At 42.8% G+C, this 14,417-nt stretch overlaps 1 protein-coding gene across 1 annotated transcript; it reads right to left on the reverse strand.

Annotated features, from left to right (window-relative positions):
• Positions 1-9,611: 9,611 nt before the first annotated feature.
• C12H15orf48 (chromosome 12 C15orf48 homolog) lies at positions 9,612-13,623 on the reverse strand. The gene is made up of 5 exons (XM_068958881.1): positions 13,460-13,623; positions 13,286-13,346; positions 12,982-13,070; positions 12,165-12,225; positions 9,612-11,459 (listed from the first exon to the last, which is right to left on the reverse strand). The coding sequence occupies exons 2-5, from the start codon at positions 13,328-13,330 to the stop codon at positions 11,391-11,393; spliced, it is 264 nt and encodes an 87-aa protein (XP_068814982.1). The 5' UTR covers positions 13,331-13,346; positions 13,460-13,623; the 3' UTR covers positions 9,612-11,390.
• Between the last annotated feature and the right edge of the window lie 794 nt (positions 13,624-14,417).

Consider the following 14,417-nt stretch of genomic DNA (forward strand, 5'->3'; position numbering starts at 1 on the left):
GCGGTAGTCGCACTCCCCGCCCCGGCCCCGGGCATGCTGCTTCAGCGGCGCAGCAGGAGCGTGTGGAGGAACACGGGCAGGGCCGAAAGCAGCGCTGCAGCACGGGGCCTCCTCAGGGCTGGGCCCCCCCTCAGGGCTGGGGTCTCCTCAGGGCTGGGGCTCCCCCTCAGGGCTGGGCTCCCCCTCATATCAGGGGCTCCCCCTCAGATCTGGGGCTCCCCTCAGATCTAGGCTCCCCTCAGAGCTGGGCTCCCCCTCAGATCTGGGGCTCCCCTCAGGGCTGGGCTCCCCTCAGAGCTGGGCTCCCCCTCAGATCTGGGGCTCCCCTCAGGGCTGGGCTCCCCCTCATATCAGGGGCTCCCCTCAGATCTGGGGCTCCCCTCAGATCTAGGCTCCCCTCAGTGCTGGGCTCCCCCTCAAAGCTGGGCTCCCCTCAGTGCTGGGCTCCCCCTCAGATCTGGGGCTCCCCTCAGGGCTGGGGCTCCCCTCAGGACTGGGGCTCCCCTCAGGGCTGGGCTCCCCCTCAAGGCTGGGCCCCCTCACGTCTAGGCTCCCCTCACGTCTGGGCTCCCCTCAGGGCTGGGGCTCCCCTCAGGGCTGGGCCCCCTCAGGGCTGGGGCTCCCCTCAGGACTGGGGCCCCCTCAGGGCTAGGGCTCCCCTCAGATCTAGGCTCCCCTCAGAGCTGGGCTCCCCTCAGTGCTGGGCTCCCCCTCAAGGCTGGGGCCCCCTCAGGGCTGGGGCTCCCCTCAGAGCTGGGCTCCCCTCAGGGCTGGGCTCCCCCTCAGATCTGGGGCTCCCCTCAGGGCTGGGCTCCCCCTCAAGGCTGGGCCCCCTCACAGCTAGGCTCCCCTCACGTCTGGGCTCCCCTCAGGGCTGGGCCCCTCAGGGCTGGGGCTCCCCTCAGATCTAGGCTCCCCTCAGAGCTGGGCTCCCCTCAGTGCTGGGCTCCCCCTCAAGGCTGGGGCCCCCTCAGGGCTGGGGCTCCCCTCAGGGCTGGGCTCCCCTCAGGGCTGGGGCTCTCCTCAGGGCCAGATACTTGCTGCAAAACGCACACCTGTCTTACAGGAGATGAGATGAAAAGAAGAGCTATGAAGGATGGATAAATTGCATACTGTTTCCTTCACAATAGCACTTATAATAAAGGATCATTGCTTTTCACTCACATTGGCTTTATTTGGAATAAAGTTTAAGACGCAAATGGCCCCCTTTGCCCCCAGTGGCCCCAGGCTGCAAAAATGCAGTGGCTCCGGCCTGGGAGCGAGTGCCGGGAAGGGCTTCCTGGGGAGGCTGGCCTGGCCCAAAGGGCGTCTTCATTCCCAGCTTTCCTGGCTTGGTGCCTCAGCAGCTAACGGTTTCCGGGTCAGGGAAGCCACCCTGAGGTGCTGCTGCAGCAGGCTCCATACTTTCGTGTTCAGGATCTTAATTCAGGGTGTTTTTCTGGCATGGCTTTCTTGGAGGCCAGAAAAAAAGCCCTAGCACTGGGAGGACGCGTGCGACGAAGCCCCAGCGAGAGTAAACGAAACGCGGCCAGGTCTGTTAGCATACCTGCCTTGAAAGAGAGCTCTGCTGTAGGTGTATTTGTGGGGTATAAGACAGGGTACGTGCCCTTGGTTCCCTGCGTTGTCTGCGCAGCCCTGGGAGCACCAAGCTTCTGCCTTTAGTTTTGCAAAAAGGTATCATCGTATCCTCGTTCACAGCTTTGGCAAGAACTGACATCTAACAAGGATATTTAAAAGTAACAGTCATTCTGTTTTGAACAAATGTAATACTTAGGAGAAGTTTGAGCAGGTACCTCTCTCTAGAAGCCAAAATCCGGTGGGTATCAGGCCGAAGTGCAGCACAGATGGGGCTGATGGAGCTGCTGTTACCTGCGCTGTGACCTGTCTGATCCTTGAACTGGGTGAGGCCCAGTAGGAAAATGGTTCTTTGGACTCTGTGGCTATTTGGTCTTTGGACTTTCTTTGAAGGGTGTAATTTCCAGTGATGATTGTTTTATGATGGGAGATAGCTTTCTGCAGACAATCTACCTGTTCTCTACTCAGATCAGCACCTGGAAGGCAAATAATTACTTAGTCCAACTGCAGTTCTTGGATGAGTCCACTTCCTCGCTAATGTTTTTTACTTTCCATTTCAGTTAAGCTTGTAGGTGATCTTGCTATGTTGTGTGCTCCCTGTAAGGCAGGCATGTGCTGTTCGTCCAGCGCTTTGGACAATGAATTAAAGCTGCTCTGAGCAGTGTGGCAATGTTTATTTAATCTGAAAGCTTTCTTGGGAAAGGTCCAACACCAAATCATTCCCATTATTCTTGTTTATTTTCTGCAGCTAGTGCTAGGGACAACAACGCTGCTGCACTAAGTGAGACAGATGACAACTGCAGGATGAACAATTTCCTTTAATGATTGCATCAGGCCCCTTTGTAAGTTACTATTTACTACAGAAACCACATGCGCCAATGAAGTAGCTAGATAGCATCTTGCTGTAGAGAAATGGGGGGGGGGGAGGAGCTGATAGCAGGCAGAGAAATGCTGACAGGGACTATCATATGCAAAGAAAACCAAATGAAAAAAAATCAACAAGCTTTTGAATCCAGCAAATCTTGTATTCTTTGATAAGCTAGGTGGTGACAAACGGATAGAAGTACCCAAGGAATGGCATGTAACACTTGCTTATCTTTAATAGAACTCCATGACTTTTCTTAGAGCTGTACCTGTTTCCAGACCATGAGCAACTAGCTGATGGAATGATTATGAATCAAACTGGTCTTAAAATTCAGATAATATTTTCAAAGAAGAACACAGTCTTACACAAGTCAGGCATTTTTATGATGGTCCTAGTCTACATTTGGATCACGGGATTTTTAGCAGAAATTAAAAGCCGAAGAAACTCTCGTCTGTGTATAATTTTTAGCTCCGTTTCTTCAGTAAGAAGGGGCTCTCTTACAGCAACATGTACTACCTGATACTGGAATGTACAGCAGAAAATAGCCTCTCTCCTCCTCACACATCTAATAAAAAGTAGTTAGATATATTTTAGCGTCAAAGGACTTGAGTTCAAATGAGTTGGATCAGTTCTGTCTTTGTTAATTAGTGTTGGATATTGAAGAGAGGAAAGTAAAATAAAACTAGTAACTCATATGATTACCCCTGTAAGCTAGTGATAATTGCATGTGTTTTACAGACTAATCCTTACGTTCTTTGGGTCAATACTGTATGCTAAATACTTTCACAAACCAAAAAGCATCTTCCTTTAACAGAATTGTGTACTTAGTTTTTTGCTGGTTTGCCTCAATGAAGGTTCTGTTTTCAGAGATGCAGAGATGAAGTCTGCAAAGGGGGAAGATGAAGTCTGCTGGGGGAACTGCAGGAAGGAAGACAGAGGCTTGCAACTGACAGGTGCATTATGGATCAGTGGTATATTATTTTTAATAGTTCAAGCCTGCTGAATGAGCCAGAGATGTGGCCTAATCTTTCAGTAACATATGCAAGAAATCAGTGGAATTGCACGTTCTTATACCAGTGCTGAACTTCTCTTTTGAGAAGAGTAAAGAAAACGCAGAAGGGGACATTTAAAGGCCTCTGAAGAGATTTGTTCCAAATCCGACACGACAGCGGCAGCACCCAGGCACTGGTACTCAGAAGAACAAATCAGGCATTCTTACGACATGATCTTGCGAAGATCGTATTTTCTTCTGATATAGTCTTTTCCTGTGTTATCATTTTATGTTGAGAGGTAGCAAAGCAAGTTAATGCTGTTAAGGACAGTGATTTAAATTGGAAGATCTGTGCCATTTCCGACTTTCCCTCCTATCTTCTGTTGATGTTATATCCAAACTCTGTGCTTCCGTTTTTCTGCCACTCTTTCTTTGAGCTGCTTGTAAAAATTGTAAGCTTTTCAGAGTCAGGGTACTTTTCTTTTTGTACAGTGACCAGTACAATCGTGGCCCAGTCGGGGTTAATGTTTTAAAGTACTACCATAATAACAAAGATTAGTAAATGAAATAAAGCTAAGCATGATAAAGAGAATATAATGTTACTAGGTCTTTGATTTACAGGTTTCACTTTACTTTCTGAAAATGGAGTTAAGTTAGTTATAGCTTCATATAACTTTTATAAAGCTTCATATAACTTTTATAAAAATTACATTTTTGGGGAACATAATTATCATTTCAGTTCATATGTATACTGCAGAAAGCAACCTTCCATTCTTCCAGAAGACTATTTACAGATAACTATATTAAATGATCAGCCACCTGCAGTGAAAAATGCATGATCGTAGAGTCTGGTGCATTTCTAATAGTGATGTTTTTAATTCATGTTTGATATTCAGACAAGCTAGTGAGCATTTTAATTAAACTTGTAATTAATATGAAAGTTGGAGGTGATAATTCCATGGAAAAGTACTAGCGAGGGTGTGTGAAAATGGCGATTGTCTAAAAAAACCAGGAACAGAATGGAGTAGGAGGCAGAGAAGGAAGAAACAGAACGCAATTTATTTCAACAGCCTCTAAATTGTACACGGAATAAAAAGTCATGGGTTTGCAGCACACAGGACATGGAATTCTTATTGTTCTCATAAAATCTAGCTCATAAAATTCCGGAAATTATTACTTTGTTTCTACAAACATCAGAGTTAAAAGGGTAAAGATTTAATTTGTATACTGCTTAATAGATTTATGTTAAACTGAACAGCTCTTGGGGGAAGATACAGTAATTGTTCTTGGGGCACCTAGAAAGTAATTGTTCAATCTGTTGTTTTTCCTCTGTGTATGACTTTTTTGTAAAAATCAGAACCTAACCTCTTGCAATGTATTAAAACACGCAGTTATAAAAAATTATAAAAAATAGAATTTGTTATTGCGATGAATAAACTCAGGCTTACTAGCCCTTCCAATTATGTAGAATAATGTGTTTCAAACTGAAGAACTCATCTCTCCTTCCTTTGAGGGAAAAGTTCAAGGTCCTTTACAAATCTTGTGGTTGGAGCTGGACCAGGTCCCAATCTTTAGTCTATGTCAATGAATCATATCTGAATGGGCTGTAGGATTGTGTATCAGACAACCCACAATAGATATTGGTCAGGAGTTTAGGAAAAAAAGCAAAATGCAGACCTGAATCTACTTTTTCCCCCTCTGAGATATATATATATATATATATATATATATATATATATTTTTTTTTTTTCATAGCAATTAAGAAAGAATAAATGTAATTTCACTTGATCCAAAAATATCTACAACCCTCCTGAGACTAGGGGAAGAAAAAAGTTGATTGGCTGTTCTTGAGCTTTAAAAATGATTTTTTTTTCTTACTAGGAAAGCCTCCACTAAGACTGGAAGCACTAAGATATTGTGAGTGTACAGCTCACATGCAAGGACTGGTAAGCGTGGAACGTCTCCGAAAAAACCCTCCTACTTGTGAAATTGATGTACGTTGCCATCAGGAGCTGATAAGCCTTTCACCATTTTCAGCACTTTAAGACTATGCCGAATCAGACCTCTCTGCTTTTCACTTTTGATTCTCTGTGCTGCTTCCACAAGCCGAGATACTTTTAACCCTCCTTGAGGGCTTAATTTAAATTTAAGAGTTACATGCAGATTACACTGAAATGTGCAGAGATCAATCTACCCATGATAGTGTCAATTCATTATTAAAGGACTACTTAAATGAATAATGGCTGCCAAATTAGAACCAAGAAGGATAGTCGCTAAATACAAAGGCATTACATGTTAAATCTGTTCTTCAGAAAAACAGCTGTTTTCTATGAACACTTATTTTAAAATGTATTAATTGCAAATATAACATTCTGTACAAAAACAAATATAAAATATGTATGACTGTACCCATAATATATTCTTCAGCTAATCAAGCAGATGTTATACTCTGTTCAGAGGCTAACAGTGAAAAAGTTTATTCAGTTTATTCACAGCCATTTACTGATTACTATGTTATCTCAAAAAGAGCCACAGAGCCCTTCAAAAATATGTATTTGTAATGGTTTTTGGGATGCAAGATTTATATAAGATATCTCTAAAAAACTGTTTCTAACTTTTTCTTCCATTATATAGAAGGCTGGGGAAGGAAGTCTTTACCTGTTGAAGCACAGACCAGGTGAAAACCTACCGCTTGCAAAAGCGGCCAAAAAGTGGCCAAAAGACATGACAACAAAAGAAGGTAATGCTTCCTGAAAGCTTCCCCTAAAGTCAATGGATTTGAAGATGCTATGCTTAAAGTTAGGGCCATGGTTAACTGCTACCTTGAATTTGATAATGCACTGTTACATTCAGCAACAGAATATGGTCCTTAATTTTTCAATGTTAAGGGTTAAATTTCATCTTCTTTTGAAGGCAATATTAAAACTTCCATTAACTGCAAGGGAGTGAGGATTTTAACATGAAAATCATCTAGCTTATGTGGAAAATGCAAAATGCCTATTAAGAACTACACTTGAAGAAACTATCAAAGAGATGATGTAAATTAAATAAATTAGTGAGAAATTATGGTAGCAAAGTTTGGTTTCAGTATAGATTTTTTTGCATTTATTAAACTGAAAAACTCCAAATTCAGCTTAGCTTTGAGTAACTTTATTTTCCTTGAAGGTATATCAGGTAAATTAGAAGTACTTTCACTGAAATGAATTGTGTCATTCTCACATAAAATGAGATTAGCACAGCTAAAAATTGCTCAATACTGAAGGCACCCTTTTTAGACACATTCCCTATACGATGGTCATTTAGAGATGTATTTTGATATAATGTAATAAACCAAAGTAGTTTAGAATATTTTCTTCTACTAAATATTTTTACAGAAAAATAATTTTATTATTCAGTATAGATAGGGTATCCAATATGTAAAGAATTATTAGGTTTCAGGAAACTCCCGCATTAAACAATTTATTTGCAAAAGTGAAAGCAAAGGTTATTTCCTTCTCTTTACAAAGACGTAGGCACATGAAACTCCATAGATTTTTAAAGCCAAACAAGAGATGTGATAGATAATGCATGTTGACATGTAGTCTCCGGTTAAATCCCATTTGGCTGGCTTGACTACCTTTTAGAACTGTGTTGCTACCTTGGTGCCCCATTCAACACCTTAACTCAGAAGTGAGCTAGAGGACTTTACAACAAACTAAAATACCATCCACAGCCTGTGCCTGTTTCTATAGATTTAAGTATAACAGGACCAAGATATACAATTAGCATTACTAACAGAACCCCTCTCCACACTCTTTCAGCAGTCACTGATGTGGCAGGCTCCAACCCAACAGAACTACGAGTGTTTCTGATCTCTAGGATCCAGCTGTGTGTCCCAGCTGCATCCCAAGTCTGTACCTGGGGGAGACACCTCTGTTCTGTCACCTCCTGTGTGCTGTTTTTCTCAGGAAGGTAGCTTATGCACATAGGCTATAAGGGAGACACAACACTGCAGCAAGGTCCTTAATCCAGATAACTGAGGATCAGGAGCCCAGGGTGTGCTTGTGTGCACCCACAGGACATTTGGACGTAGCCACAACGCTTCTGTGCTGCAGGCCCAGCCTTTTCAGCAGCGTTACTGGATTGTCACTGCCACGTTTGTGTAATGTGGCTGACCAACATCTCTTGTGCTCTGAGCAGCTGAACACATCAGAGCACGCTGGGCACACCATACTGCTAATGCTACGGTCATGGCCTTGCAGGATGCCATTCTTCTCTGCGTACCTGTACTTACCTTACATACTTGTAAAAATGAGCTGTTCCAACAGGACGTCTTGGAAAATTTGACTTAAATCCAAAAAATTGTACTGGATAAGTCTAAACAAACCAGAATGATTATGAAAAAAATGGGCAGACGGAGTTCTGAGCAAACCCTTCAGACTATGTGACAAACACTGTAACTGTCCAACTGGCAAAAAGAGCACCCTGCATAATCTGCTAGCAGTACTGAATGACTTCACAGCCTACTTCCTTCAGAGAACGGTGACTTAGAGAAGCTGCTGATTCAAAACAAAACAAGAAAACTCTACCCTCTGCAGCCAATAAAAGAAAGTAAGAAATAGGGAAGTCCCACAGCTGCCCTGCTTAGCTGACTTTCAATCTTATCTTTCTTTCAGAGGACTAAAGAACAGACTAGCCTCCCCAAAGAGGCTACAAGTTCTACTGATCAATACAGGCCTGGTTTTGTGTTAATATTTTAACAGCTTACCCTTGATAAAAAAAAAATCTTGGCATCTGGGTAATATGCCGTTGTTACCGCCTTTCCTTTTTCATCACTGAAATTGCTATCCATTTATAGGGTCCTGGTCGTTCAGCTGCCTCACCTTGGAAGCCCACAGAGCCCATTCTGAAAATAACAATTCCTTGATATCAGGCTGCTAAGTACATTGGTCCAAAATCAGTAAGCAGCTATTATTCAGGGCATCACTTCAAGCTGGCACATAATTTCTAAAAATAGCTGCAACTAGCAACTTCTCACTACTGGTCCTGTAAATAACACTTTAATTAACAACAAGTAGTAGCATTGGCTATTAAATTGACTAAGCCACTGGATGCCCAGCATCTAATTTTTCATACTGCTGCTTATTTCCTGTATAAGTGTTGGCAAACTGCAGCTGAATCTTAGATCTGTTTCACATTGGAATAATTACATTTAAAAACGATCTGTAAATACTTTGGTATAAGGTGGTAAAGAAGCCTAAGTAAACTTTTTTTAAGATAGGAATTGTTATTTTCTATGGCCATACGTTGATATTATACTTTCAATAATAATGGAGAATACATAGCAACATGGATAAAAAGTGCTCTGGTTACTCAGCAAGAGGATTATTGTTCCAAAGGAGATCCAGAAATCTGTTTGTTCATGTGAAGTCACTGAACAAGGAATAGGCTTCCTTCTTATTTTACATTGTTCCATATTTGCTTTTTCCTTTTTAATAATCATGCTATTAAAAAGGGTAAAGGAGACCTACCAGCAAAGTCCTAAACACGAAGATGATTATCATACCCCAACAAGTTTGCTTTTGGTAGGGCTCTGTTATGCATCCCCATTGCAACTTGCGTCTTCTCATGGCTTTCATATCAAGTATAGGGTTTTAATCCATAATTTCAAACTACTCAGTGATCTGAACCCAGCCTATCACCTTCAGGGTGAAGGTCATCAGTAAATTCATTCCTCTGGCATAGTTTTATTGTGTGTTTTACAAGAATAAATCCATTTGTGCAGATCAGATGTTCTCAGGGGAAGTCTGAGAACACAAAAAGTTGTCTCAAACTGTTTTAAAATCCTGGTAATAATCTTTCCATAATGTGGAACAAGTTTTTGACTTCTCACATGTGAGAAACCTTCCCACAAATCTATTATTAACCAAAGGGAATTAAAAAAAAAAAAAAAAATCCTACTCCTCTCCTTCCCCTTACAAGGCAAAACATTCCATTACCTTTACTATTACACTTCAGGACAGGATGAGAAAACCACTAACTTGTGACTGATGGTAGTCACACTATTTAATGTCCTACTGGAAGACATCACTGAAAAGTGTTATATACAAAAATGATGCAAAATTGACTTAGACTTATTTTCCTAGTGTTGACAGATGCTTATGTCAAAACACTAACAGTATTCACAGACCATACAAGTGATATACTGAAGGACAAACTCATTTAATTCATGTATCAACTCAGAGCACAGCACATTTTTGATCAATACATTCCAGTAAATATGGAAATACAGAATAACTTACAGAATATATTTAAAAAAATATTTTCCTATTAAAAAACTCAAAACTTCTAGAGAGCAATGAATTTTTGTGGTTACAGGCTAACCAATCATCTTGTAACGTCACTCCTTAAAATGAAAGCCGAGAATACATTCTGAAGTCTAATCATTCCTCTTATCCTTACACCTAAATGCTGCTGAGTCATCCTTACTTGTAAAAAGAAGGAAAAAAAAAAGTAACACTTATGCTGCATCTGAACAAAAATGCAGGACAAAAAATATTTTAACTTTTTTATTGCTCAATATGAAGTAACCTGAGAAAAACCATAAAGCCTCTGAAGCCAGACTGCCTTCAAGTTAGTGAGACCGCGTCACTGGTTTGCCTGTGCTGCAGCAGAGTAACCTAAAGCACTTCACTACTACTCACCTAGGTGGACTTTTAAAAATTAAGTCATTGCTGTTTTGCTTTCTTCATGCCAGCAAGTAAAGTGGCATTCACATTCAGTGTCCATTGTAGCAGAAACTGAAACTATTCACGTGAAACTATTCACAAGGGAACACATTCAGAAAATACGTCCACAAAAGGGCTGTTTTACAATTGGAAGCACGTGTCCCCCATTAATTTGTTGGGGGTATGCCTATCGCATCCCTTCCCTAGCTGACCTTTAGAAAAGGACATAGATGTGAGAAAGGAAATGTGTCTTTATAGCAGCATTCCTATTTCTAATCTCTGTTGATTTTCTGTGTAAAAGCAGACGTCCTTAACAGCATCCTTCTAGAAGCATTTAAAAAATATGTTGATAACTGTGCAGTACATCTAAGCTTGCATGTAAAATATTTAGTACAAGGAAAAGAAATTGGTGTTATGTAGTAAGTTTTGGATAACGCAAGTTGTTTAATTATAACAGCATTTTGTAAGTTTAAACAGCAACAATATTTAAATACAGTAGATATTTTCTTTCATTTATAGTTCTGTTTTAATCATGCTGAAGTTTTACATTCTAATCCTGCAGTCTTAAATGTGGTCTTAAATAACATATTGGACTGCTCAGTGGGTTAAGCACATTTCTAAGTTTTCGTATTAGCAGTAGAACTTTAGATATGATGAACAACCTGAGACAAAGATAATGTAGAAATTATACGTTTTCTTATACAAGAATATTTTATGACTGCACATGTTGCCATACACAGATGTCCTTTGGCCACAATGATTATTTGGTCTGTATACAGTTATACAATATGTATACAGCACTAAAATATGGTATAAAGTAGTAGCAAACCAGGAATCCCACTTTAAAGGGCTTGTTGATAATCTCCTCATACTGGATTTAAACTGAATGTTGCAAAAAGCTAAATATGTTTTAATAAAAATATATGAAGTTACAAAATTAATATTTTTGGTTAAAATAAAGTACTACAAAGAGTGTGATTTTTTTTCCCTCCATCTCATTACCATCTGCATAGTCACCATTTGACATCAAATGCCTACTGAGAATGAATATTTGAGATAGATTTTTGGGCTGCGTGGATGTTGTATGGCAACTTCTAAGGCAACATGAAAGTCCTAATGCAGAGTCCAAAAGTGTAGGGAGACCCTAAAAATGTAGCAGAAGCATTTCCGCACACTGATTTCAGTAGTCAAGTCTGTGCGGAAATGATTCCACTAGATTCATAGAGTACCTTTTTGAGGCAACTGAAACTTGTCACTTCATAGCCTTTTTGACCTCTTCCAGCTCTTCTATAGGCTTCCATTTCTGATGGATTGTGAATAGCTGGAAGAAATACAGAGGAAGATATGAAAGACAAATTAGTAAAATACCAGTACGTGTTTACTGTGCTCTCAAAAAAACATTAGAAATTCCACTCCCCCCATCATACATCAACTTATAGGTGAAGAGAGTCTTCTAACCATTTTAGATTTTTCTTTTGAAAGTAAGCAAAAAAGGAAAGAAAAAAGGAAAGAAAGGATGGCATTTAATTTGTTGAAAAAAAATGCTTGATTTCAAATAAATAATAATCTGATATTCCCCAACAACATCATTTCGCTTGTCCTAGATGCTCTACCAAAGGGAGATTTTTTTTCCCTTCAAGTTGACATTCTTAGTCAATTTTGAAAATCCTGAGTCAGGAGAGCGCGACCAGCATTTCCTCTATACTCCAAACGCCCACCATTATCAACGGAATTGAGTAAATGGAAGTTGCAGTGGCTAACGCCAGTCAGAGGTAAGCTAGAAATTCAGGACTCAGAATGATACAACAGCTGAATTCTTATAATTAATAATGCAAAGAAGATACTTGACATAAAAGCAATGAAAAAAGCAATGGTTTCCACTTTTACATAGAAGTAAAAGTCAGCCTTACATTTTTTTCCATTAATATGTTGCCAATTCTTACACATTTCAGGTGTCATTACATCCTTTGTTATGCTGGAAACAATATACAGTCTTTGCACTGGTTATATTATCCACATAAATTACCTTCTGAGGCTGGGTAGGATCTATAGCTTCCCAAGGTTCTGGATTGCCAGTCTTGTTAATGCTTTAAGAGAAGATAAAGAAAACCAGGTTCTATGTTTTAGGGCCTGATCTTGCACACTCGTTCCACATTTGAGTGGTCTCTTGTCAGCAGAGCTATTCACATGAGTAAGCACAAGTTTACAGGTTTGGGCATTCTTGTTTCTTCATTTGCAGCTTCTAAAGCAGCAAATATACCATTATCATTTAAGTATATGTTGTATATGTGTTGTTGTAAGTGAAGGAGGTTAAATGCAAAACTGAGTAAAGATTCATAAGATAGGATTCTAGGATTCTTAGCCTGATGACTAAACACCCATTCCAGCTCCCTTTAAGTAAATACAAAAGCTTCCAATAGCTTAATGAGTGTAGGTCTGAGCTCTAAATTATTAGCTAAGCCATTAAAATTTTAATTTATAGTAAGTTCATACTATCAAATCCCATTTATATACACACACAACAGCATGATTGCAACACATCTGAATGTCATCCACCCTACTTGATTTTTTAAAATTCTTCATGAGAACATTTAAAGTCAACTACACCTAAAGCCAAGAAAAGTTATGACCTACTCAAGCAAAAGTCAGCGATAGGCTGGACTATGCTCCAAATTAAGTCATTTCTTCATCTTTTAAACTCCGTGGATAGCTCAGCCTTTCCTTCCACTCTCCAGAACATCCACTTAGATTTTTTTTTTTTTGGGGTACAAAAAAAGATGGTCAAATACCTCCATTGAAAATGAAAATTAGTAAAGACTCCAAGGAACATGCGTTTTGCTTACATCACATCGGTCTTGCTGAGCAGGGAATAGATGGAAGCAGAGAGAGCCCCAACTGCTGCAAAAGCCACTACTCCAACCAGGGGAATAAGCTGCAAGACACCAAAAAAAGAACAAAAAAAACCGGAGGAGAGAGCTGAACCACTAGTTACGCTGGCTGGAGAGCGGGGAACAGTGGAAGTGAGAGTTGCAGACACCGAGGGAGCGAAGACCGGCGGAGAACCAGGCGCCGCTCCGCGCCGCGCCGCACTGCGCGGCGGCACCTGCCGCCCGCAGCCAGGGCAACCGACGCCTCGGACCAACTTACTTCTTTTTTCGCCCTCAGCATCTGGAAGAAGCTCATGTTCATCATGGCAGCGGCTGCGGACCTGGAACAAACGATGCCCGGTTACCGGCCGGCCCCAGCCCGGGACGGGACGGGACAGCCGCGGGGCTCGGGCACCGCGCCCCCCTCCCCCCCCCGGGGATGAACCCCCGTTACCTGGCGGAGGGGAGCCAAACTAGCAGCACGGCCGCGGACGTGCTGCCCGCCTTATAAACGCCCAGAGACGCCTATGCGCGCTGGCGGCGCCCCAGGTCACGTAGGTGGGGTCGGTCGCCCGTCGCCCGTCGCCCGGCTGCCCGCAGCCCGGCGGGCGGCGCCCCCTGGCGGCTGGCGCGGGGGCCGCCCGCGGGCGGGCAGCGCCGCCTGCTGGGCCCCGGGGGTCACCCGAGCGGCAGCGGAAGCAGGGCCTGCGCGGGGGCGGAAGGCCGCGGAGCTGGTGGCGGGCTGCGGGGGCGAGGCTGCGCGTGGGGCGGGGGCGAGGCTGCGCGTGGGGCAGGGGCGGCTGCCCGTTAGCGGCGCGGCGCAACGCGAAGGGCCGGGGGCCGTTTCGCTCTCCGCCGAGTCTGGCCCCCTCCACGGCCGCCATTTTGCGGATGGCTCTTTCCACGCTTCTTTCGGGGTTGTTGGCCCGTCCTCGCCCTTTTGCCCCCAGTGATTCCCAGTTGTTCCCCCCATCTTGCTGCAACTCCTTCCCGCTTCATTACTGTATTACTCAAATCTTCCTCCTCCGTTCCTCACTTCTGTATTTGTCCCCTTCTGGCCACAACACACTGCAGCCTGCTGCCTACAGAGCAGCACGTGCAGGTAACGCCTCGGCCGGCCTCTCTTCACAGCTCGGCAAGGATCGTAAAGGGACCGGCAGAGGAGCACCATTTCACTCTGTGCCCTCTGCTGCAACGCTGTCTAGTTTTACCCGGGCCCAGGCTCCGACTATCCTGCTGCGGTAACACGGCTCCCAGCGCTTCCCTTTACCCTTCCCTGGAAAATGCTCCTACCAGGATGGGGCAGAGCGGAGGGAGGCATGTGCTGCCAGCAAACCGCTCCCGTAAATCTCTTTCTCCCCTTCCCGCAGCCCCTTGGAAAGCAAGAGGAAGGACAGGTAGCCATTGCTGCA

The sequence above is a fragment of the Struthio camelus genome, chromosome 12 (assembly GCF_040807025.1).
Source record: "Struthio camelus isolate bStrCam1 chromosome 12, bStrCam1.hap1, whole genome shotgun sequence".
NCBI classification, from domain to species: Eukaryota; Metazoa; Chordata; class Aves; order Struthioniformes; family Struthionidae; genus Struthio; species Struthio camelus.

What these genes read in the sequence shown, in the direction of transcription:
- C12H15orf48 (XM_068958881.1), bottom strand. Translation starts at nt 13,330, where the DNA reads ATGATGAACATGAGCTTCTTCCAGATGCTGAGGGCGAAAAAAGAA. An exon ending in TGCTGAGGGCGAAAAAAGAA is followed by an intron (nt 13,071 to 13,285) that starts GTAAGTTGGTCC and finishes GGTGTCTTGCAG; the next exon opens with CTTATTCCCCTGGTTGGAGT. An exon ending in CTCAGCAAGACCGATGTGAT is followed by an intron (nt 12,226 to 12,981) that starts GTAAGCAAAACG and finishes CTTCTCTTAAAG; the next exon opens with CATTAACAAGACTGGCAATC.